General features: G+C 38.1%; 1 protein-coding gene across 4 annotated transcripts in view; it reads left to right on the plus strand.

The window, feature by feature from the left end:
- The window catches only part of epha8 (eph receptor A8), a 107,870-nt gene extending 103,603 nt beyond the window's left edge, over positions 1 to 4,267 (plus strand). For all 4 annotated transcript variants that reach the window (XM_069513354.1, XM_020087139.2, XM_069513363.1 and 1 more), the window contains exon 20: positions 1,118 to 4,267. In XM_069513354.1, the coding sequence (XP_069369455.1) occupies positions 1,118 to 1,232 (115 nt within the window). In that variant the 3' untranslated portion in view covers positions 1,233 to 4,267. The remainder of the gene's footprint in view (positions 1 to 1,117) is intronic.
- Positions 4,268 to 9,056: the final 4,789 nt, after the last annotated feature.

Consider the following 9,056-nt stretch of genomic DNA (forward strand, 5'->3'; position numbering starts at 1 on the left):
AGCGGCAGAATGTAACACTGGGCTCCACCAGCTGATATCTTAGAGGCCCCTGCAGGGCGAGAGATCATTAGGGCTTTAACAGTTTGACTGACACATTGAAGTGAGTTCTGGCTTCCCCACACTTGTAAAACTGCTCCCAGTGAATCTCTAATGATTCAATCTGTGTCAAGCTACTGTCAGTGAAGTTCCGTCAGCCATGTATATATGTAGACCCATTGGGAAATGGGGGTAATTTTCCCCTCTTGTAGACGGATCTTTTGGCCCAAAATACAGACACAGAACAAGGGCGGTAGGTGCAGGACAAATCAAATCTAGTTTATTTCCAAAGCACTTAAAAAAGGGCTGGACAGTAAAATAACTAAAGAATAAGTGGAGATCAAAACAAACAAAAATAATATTTAAAGTCAATAATTAATTGTTAAGGTTAGTGATACAAAAAAAACAAAAACTCAAAAATACTGAGCGATACACCCGAGATCAGAAGCACATGTAAACTACGTGGAGCAGAACAGAAGCACAAGGCAGACGATGAATGGGTCAAACTGACCGAGGAGTGGGAACGCTGAGACAGCAACAGATTTCAAAATAAAAGTGCTACATCCACATTACTTTTTAGTTTTAGAGCTGCCGAAATAAAGAAGTTTGGAAAAGCTACTGACCCTGTTTTAGTTTAGATACTAAAAGCTGCTTGGTCATTGGGTCTTTTTCGGTCACAACTGTTAAAGAAAGTAATAATAAATTCTTAGTGCAGAATTTTAATGGGTACTTCCCTGACTCACCAAGTTTCATTGTTATCCATCCAGTAGTTTTTGTGTATTCTGCAACAGTTAACCTTTATGCTCCTTGATTACATATTATCCTCCATTTATCAACATAACAGTCAAAGGATTGTTACGTTTGCATCAAAAGAAAAAAATTTAATTAAAAGCTCAAATAACAAGGGAATTTTGTTAAAATATACTTAGAATCTGGTTAAATAAAGAAAGTAGCGAGTAGTGTGTGTTATAGAAGTCTGTTTCAAATAAAGGGCTCTACAGTCAAAGTACAGTACTGACATCTGAGTGTTGCAGCCGCGTTGACAAAGATTTGTATGTGTTTATATCCGCGTGCTGTACAGAGACATCCAGAGGCTCGGGGTGACGCTGATGGGCCACCAGAAGAAGATCATGACCAGCGTCCAGCTGATGAGGGTGCAAGTCCTCAACAAGAGTGTGCCTTCGGTGCACGTATAACTGCCACCTCTGCGGTTTTCTTCCTGCTGAAGTCTACAAACCCAGGCTTCTATAGGGTCTAGAGGGACTCCATGGGGAACCAGATGAAAGATAGATAAAAGGGAGAGGAAGATGTTTGGGAACTGTACAAGACTTTTTTTTCCTCGAGAGACTGAAGAACGAAACGTGAAAAGGATTTTAACCACAGAGCAAGTAAACATGACTTCTTAAGGACATGTCCGACCTTTTCATTTTGTTTTTCTTATCCGATCACATTTTCTGAGTTTATTGTCTTGTTTGTTAATGGAAAGACTGCCTTAACTACCACAAGTTTTCATTTTGTTGCCTACAAAGAGAAGATAATTTATCAATCATGAATTTATGAGAGTAAAATGATTTATGGAACCGGGCAATAGCAAGAGTACATGGCGTGACGTGTCTGGTGGGGATGGGGAAGGGGTTGGGGGTACGGTGGGTGTTTTCAAATGTTCTGGTCACACTCGTCACCTCTCCGACAGCAAACAGCTTGAGAATGGAGTAAAGTGAGATAGGGCTCACCCGAGTTGCCAGATCGTCTCCGCAGTGGAGAAGACCAATATCACCCCAGGCTTTTAATACCATCAACAGGCACATTTCTCCACGGTTCAGCCTTGATGAATGACCCCAAGAGAGCCCTGGAGCCCTCTGCCCAGTTTGACGCTGCGCAGCGCACAACTACAGTACTAGGAAAGATGTGTGTGATTCAGTTACAGTGCACTTTATTCTACAATCTCGTTGTGTTGTAGAGGCTTTGTAGTTGTGTGACAAACGTCCTTGCAGCCACAACTGGAGCCACGATGTTGGTCTGTCAAAGAATTAGCTATTTTAAAATGTTAAATAAATAACTATATGAGATAAAACTCAAAAAGAAGATATATCTAAAAGGAATAGTATTATTAGCTCGCTCTTCTCGTTTGTGTCCAAATTTCTTTCACTGTAACAGTGAACTAAAGGGAACATTTATTTGATTTAAAAAGGAATACTTATTATATTATTATAATATATAGTAATTAAAAATAAAAATAATTTTGGCCATTGCAAACAATGTTATAAATAATGCATATGATGCATTTTCAGTAGGCTTATGTTTGATGATTTCTCATTTCATTTATACACTGTCTTATTTCAGATTTATTGCAACTACACTGCTATTTAAAATGTGTTTTGAATCAGGTTTCAAAGTAAACACTGTATATTTTATGCATATGCATTTCAAATATTGCAAACCTGTTTCAGCCATGACTGTTGAATATGTATTCTTGACCTTGGAAAGAGCAGCTCTACACTACAGGATCACGTCTTAGCACTACTGTTTACTAGTGAAGAACATGAGATGGGGCTGAAAGTCCTGGAAAATAGTACAATTATTGTATCTATTTGACTTTTATTGTTTTTCTACATCAAATATATTTGAAACTGCAAAAATAAAGATAAGAATTAATTTATAATAATATATTGTTCTCACAGAATGTTAGGCTACATGCTTTTCCTTGATTACTTTCAGAAACAGAAAGACATTTTAAGGCGTTCTTGAAATGCATCACATATATTGGAAATGTAAGATGGCCAAAATTATCATAGATAAATCTCAACATTTGTGTTTTCTTGTCTGCAGCAAGATAATTACAGAAGAGCAACTGGGGTTAATTTTACAACTAGATGCTAACTCAAGCTCCTCTCCCACTGTTATAACAATTGTACAACAGGAGGATGTTAATTAGCGAGGCATATATTGATTTGTTAGTAGGCCTTTGCTAAATATATCTTAGTTGATAGGAAATCAGTCACATGTGTTTGTGAAAAGTCTTCAGGAAACGCAGCACAAAAATGATGTGTCTGCTGAATGACACAAGACCTGTTTACAGTAATCGACGAGGCCTCCAACATGGCTGCCATTGTCCCTCGTAGTGTTGGCGAGCCTTTGTTGTCCATATTAAATTAAAACATACCAATAACAGTGGCCTACTCAACACCATTATATCCCAATTTTTCTGATAGCATCCCATGACTGCCACACCTGGAGATTTGGACATTTTGATATGTTGTAATCCTTCAAATTCCTTGAATAGTAACCCAATATTAATATATGCTGTACGTCTTTTTAGCTTTCCCCAAATTAGTCATATACAGTGGTGGAGCGTCCACTATGCCCAAGTTGGTGATTCAGCATCTGTGTAATATTTTGCTGGGAGGGGTGTGTTACACCTGAGCGTCCTCTTATCCTCTGGGCATTTATGAACACAATGGTACTGACGCTCGTTTATTATTTGGAGCTTACTTGTGGGATCGGCGTCGGCACTGATGTCATTCAGTGCAATAATCCTCTGCCCCAGAGTAGATATCGGAACACATTTTTATTGTGAATGCTGGGAATATAGTACACATAAGCTACGCAGACTGTAAAATAAAGTGTAACTTCTGATTAAATGTGATGACACTGTTTGCCTCAGTGTTGATGAAAGCAGTGACCATGTAAGTAGAATGTTTATATCTAAAGGCTCTGAACAGAAAATAATCAGCCCTGGTTTCTACCCTGCTCTGTGCCATCGAGAGAATGTCTTTTCTTGTGCACATCGGTAGGTTTTCCTCTAGATGGTCGATGTCAGTTTTTATTAGAGAAGAACCTCATGACATTTCTTGAATATGTATTATAATGACATTTCACTACTGCTTTCAGAAGATTTCTGTTTTTCCTTAGGGTGATTTTGAAGACACTGGACTTGAACTGAAAACCCATATTTTATAAAGTTAGGATATGTTTTTGCTAGATGAATTGATTTATAATGTATACAGCAAGTTCAGTCACTGGAGGGAAGAAGAAAAAAAAAACTACAACAACCGGATTTAGTCACTTTTCATTATTTATTTATTCATGTTCATTTGTTTTTTCAAATAATACAACTCTGAGAGGTTTTATTACAGTTGATGCATCATCCTTGTTGCTAATGATAAATCATAAATGTGCAAACTGTCCATAAATACACAATAAAGGAACGTTTGTCTGTGTGTGACTGCAACAGTGATTTTCTGCCTGTTCATTGTACAACAGTCGACATCCTGCCTCACTTCAGTTGCACCAGTTAATGGTTGTTAATCCTTATGGAAAACACAATTAGTCGCTTAATGCACATATGACAATCATCTTTTATGATGGTTTAAAGCTGCATGAAGACATATTTCTTATATTGATAATGCAATATATGACTGTGTGGGATGCTGACAGATGTTGCTTGTTGAATACGAGTTAAAGCTCCTATACTAGTTTAGCATGGAGGCATTAGCCCCTTTTAGCACATTGTTTTGGTTTTCTGGTCCTAATCCTAACCTGCCAATAGCAGCCTTTCCAAAAGCTACGATCATTTAGTAGCTGAGCTAGCTGCTGCACAAATTTACTTAGGAGTTGACCGAAACAGAGAAAATTAGAGTAAATATTGAATTGTCCAAAGACAGAACTCCAATGCTAATGCTATTAAATTCTAATGTTGCTTGATGTTCACTGAACGAGTAAGTGGGGATCTGTCTGCTGGTTTATTTGCAAAACAACTTTTTCAGGTAGTAATAAAATGGCTTTTAACCAAAGAAAAACACCTCATGCATTCAAGCTCCCATAGGATTTCCCATGGGTCCATTCAAACATGGAATACATGAGCATGCATCTGCATCTCAAAAGGCCTCGGAGAGAGAGTAACAGGAGGAACGGTGCATCATGTAAGCAACTGCCTCACACGGTGCAAAGGTAGGATATTTGTTTCCCGTGTTCAGAGAGGGAGCAGAGCTCAATAAGATTTGTCCAGGACTGACAAAGCAAACCATCATTACTCGCTGTGGTTGGTCAGATACAAGAAGCATATTTATATTCACACAGAGGTGTTTGATCAGGAGTTCATCTGAACTTTGCAGTGCCATTATGCTCACTCTGCAACACTCAGGTTGAAAACAATTGACTTTGACTTCCTTAATGCTCATTGCCGAATTTTTGAGCAAATTGCTTTTCGTGTGTGTATATGTGTGTGTGTGTGTGTGTGTGTGTGTGTGTGTGTGTGTGTGTGTGTGTGTGTGTGTGTGTGGGAATGAGGCCTGACCCAGCTCTGAAACATCATCTCAGGCTCAGGCTGAATAGGGAATGAGCCTGATGAATCTGTGTCTGAGTAATTGTCCTTTCCTTCACCTTAGGAAGGCTGTTAGGAGATAATCCTCTCCTTGGTGAAACAAGACCTAACACAACATCATTAATCTCATTACCAAGGCCGTGTTGCTTTGTTGCCATCGAGTCCCACGCCCAATTATCAGCCGCAGCCTTGTCCCCATGACGACACTGAGCCCCCCCATCGCTAATGACCATCTACACTGTCCCCTGACTGACTTCTGGGAGAACAGTGGTGATTGCTAACCCTCTTTGTATCTGTGATCGGGAACCCTCAGAGCCTCGGCTGTGTCCGCGTCCTCGTGTCCCCCGAAAGTGCCGTGGATCACAGCGAACCGAGCACAAAGCCAGTCGTGGCAGTGCGCGGTTTTGCCGTCTCTTATCGCCTCACAGCAGGTCCACATCGGAGTGCAAGACAATACCGATGGATTTAAACACTGCATTGTCTGTATTTAAACACTCAAGCATTTATTGCCATGTTTGCTTCTATCGAGCTATAATACAAATTCATTAACAGGACTTCAAATCTGTGTAAATCTCTGCACAGTCACAATAAAGTCTTTGTGAACAACCTTGGAACAATGCATGTGTGCAACTCGCGGTGTTGTAATTCCACCAGTATATTTCATCAAGTAAACAATCGGTGAGAGCTGAGCGAGATGAAGTCACTGGGGATTGTGCTGTCAGATCACTCTTCCAGACAATGCATAGGTAGTTGTATTCTTGTTCTTTATTATATTTACACTGGTGTGTGTGGACTGTTCCTTAGCAAAACACAAAATATCTTTCATTTATTTGACAGAGTGGGAACAAAAGGTGTCAGATTCATCACCAGCTGGATTTTATTGGATTGGCCTGCCGCTGTTTAAACCAAATGTGATTAATAAGCCAGGAGAGGAAAATTGTTGAATAAGGTTTTGACTTCTCAGTTCAGAGTGAGGGCCCCCTGCCTTTACAAAACAAGAGACCGTAATATGAAGGCAAGGAAATAAATGACCTCTGGCAATGTGCCAGAGAGACAGAGGACTTTCCTTCGAGCAAAAAAACACCAATCGGTGTGTTTAGACGCTGTCAGATTACCGTCAGCTTTCTGCTGAGTTCTTCAGTGTCGTGTCGATGACGAATCTGAACAACCTGATTTCTACAGCTGCATGTTTTAAACATATATACTTGCAGCATTTCGATACTTTTTTTGTAAAAAGAAAGACTGTGCACGACAAAGATTTCCACAGCATTTGACGTTTGACTAAAATTAAGACATGTTCGTGCTGTGAGGAAAAACCGTGCTCTCACTGTCCTGTCAGCTTTGAAGCTCTGATAAATACACACATACACATTTAAAAAATGTGTCCATTAAATACATTTAAATTAAGTGATATGTGTCAATTAAATACATTTAAATTAAGTAATATGTGTCAATTAAATGCATTTAAATTAAGGATTATTTTCGAGGAGGGAAGAAAGGAAAGGATTTGACGTTACAATGACCAGTTCCTTGTGTTCATTTTACACATTCTGCGTGAGAGTCACTGAAAAAAGCAGGTACTGTGTTTATTATTTCTCTGGGTGGATTCAGCCTGTATGTCTCTTTCAGCAGCGTCCAACACATTCACGGCGCACTGCTCAGTAAATCAGCAGCACACACGGAGGATGCAGACGCATGCTGACACCACGCTGATCTTCTCAGTTACGTATGAGCCACGACAAGAATGAGAGAAGTCAGAACTTTGTTCATTCTAAAGGAAACATTGGAGTCTATGCTTACACTACATTATAAAATGAGAAAAGTCGCTTTGTTCTAAGATTCAGGAGAGTATATTTTTTTATAGACTAGTGAAATGTTTTTTTATTTAGTTCAATTGTTCTTGTGTAATACATAGAGGAATTGCAGGGACTCCAAAGGAGGGTTTACTCTATCAGATAATTTAAAATCTTAAAAATCAAAAGACAGGGTTTACATTTGGTTTTGATTTTTATTTAAAAATAGTACATTGACATGAAATACTGCATAGAGTATAAATCAAACAGTAGAGTATAAAATATATATACATTAGTATGAAATATAAAAACTAAAATATTATAGTATATATATAACAGCATATATACAGTAGAGAAATATATAGTATAACAATCAGCAATGATAATACATAATTATGATTAAAATAATAACAGCAGACAGTATCAAACAGAATCGGTTTTCTCTGCACCATATTGTGTAAACTCTATCATATTATGCATATATTCATGACTTAATGGTGCAGCTCTGTAAACAGGCCGTATATATTATTCATGAGGTACACACTGAAAAAATAAACAAATATATACATTTAAAAGAAATACAGATGCGTAAGCTCAATTTAATGCTGAGGATTCTGTTACTGTGTCACACGGCTGCAGACGTGGTCGGGTCATGCTGTTGTTTCAACACAGCAAAAGATTAACTGAGAGAAAAGAGTCTGTTCAATCTGTGGTTCACAGCTACCACAGCATTCCCTCACACTAAAGACCAGCTTTGTACAAGCACTCCAAGTGTCAGCATAAGTGTTTACCAAATAACGTATGTATGCAGATGAGCGAATAATAATCATTGTGTAAATGTTTACCGCATGGTAACAGATTTAAAGCCGCGCCAAGTCCAATTAAGAATGTGTTTGCTTAGAATGAATCGCATTAAGTTATTATATTGACATAAAGATTTTAATCAGACTCTGCTGTTGGACAGTATTTCTCTCAGCCAATAAATATCTTGTTTGCCAGGTAGCTTCAGGCTGAAATACAAGTTCAATTAACGGACACCTTTGAAAAGTGAATCATTGAGTTTGATTGACATCAAGATCATCATCAAATATGTCAGACGAGTTTCTGGATAAATTTCACTTTTTGATTTGAAAATGCCTTTATTAAAGCAATTTTCTCTGAAAGTACCTGACTGTCCAGGAAAGTTTTATCGCTCAAGGACATTTGGCTATTTATATATTTATATCATACTCTTCTGACATGAAAAATAATGTCAAGTATTATAAATTCAAGTCAGACGTTTCTATCTATCTATGTTTATATATATCATTTTGTTTTTGTACAATATTCTGTTTGCATCCATGGTGTCAGCCTGACATTGAGCTTTGATATTCACCCTTCAATGTAGATAATCAATAAAACAGAAGAAACAGAATACCTAACACGGAGTATAAACTCTTGACAGTCCCAGAGATACTAACCCAATTTCTAAATTAGTTTGAAAAAAAATGATGGCCCGCTGAGTTGTTTGGGTTGCGTTCATGTCAAGAAGTAGTAACGAGAAGAAGATCTGCACTCATCAAAAGATCTTCAGTGAACTTCAGAAGGGCAGTTTCAGCGCTATATTCATAGAACAGAAGCTATGCTGATGGAATAATTAAAAGCTACATTAACTTATTTTTTATATTAACAATGGATCAAATGTCTGTGTAATGTGATTGAACCAGTTAAGCTGTTTCTCTCTATGGAGCTGAATAGTGTCTTTCAGCTCAGTGTTTTGGTTTGGAAGTTGAAAAGCCCAAACAGCAGACATTGTTAACCTGATTTACAGAGATACATTTAGCAGCAATTTTTTTCTCATGGGTTGGTGGAGACCAAAACTGGTGTATGTTAGACTTATATTAACTAGGTGGACATAAACACTA

This window comes from Paralichthys olivaceus, chromosome 2, assembly GCF_024713975.1.
Source record: "Paralichthys olivaceus isolate ysfri-2021 chromosome 2, ASM2471397v2, whole genome shotgun sequence".
Lineage (NCBI taxonomy): Eukaryota > Metazoa > Chordata > Actinopteri > Pleuronectiformes > Paralichthyidae > Paralichthys > Paralichthys olivaceus.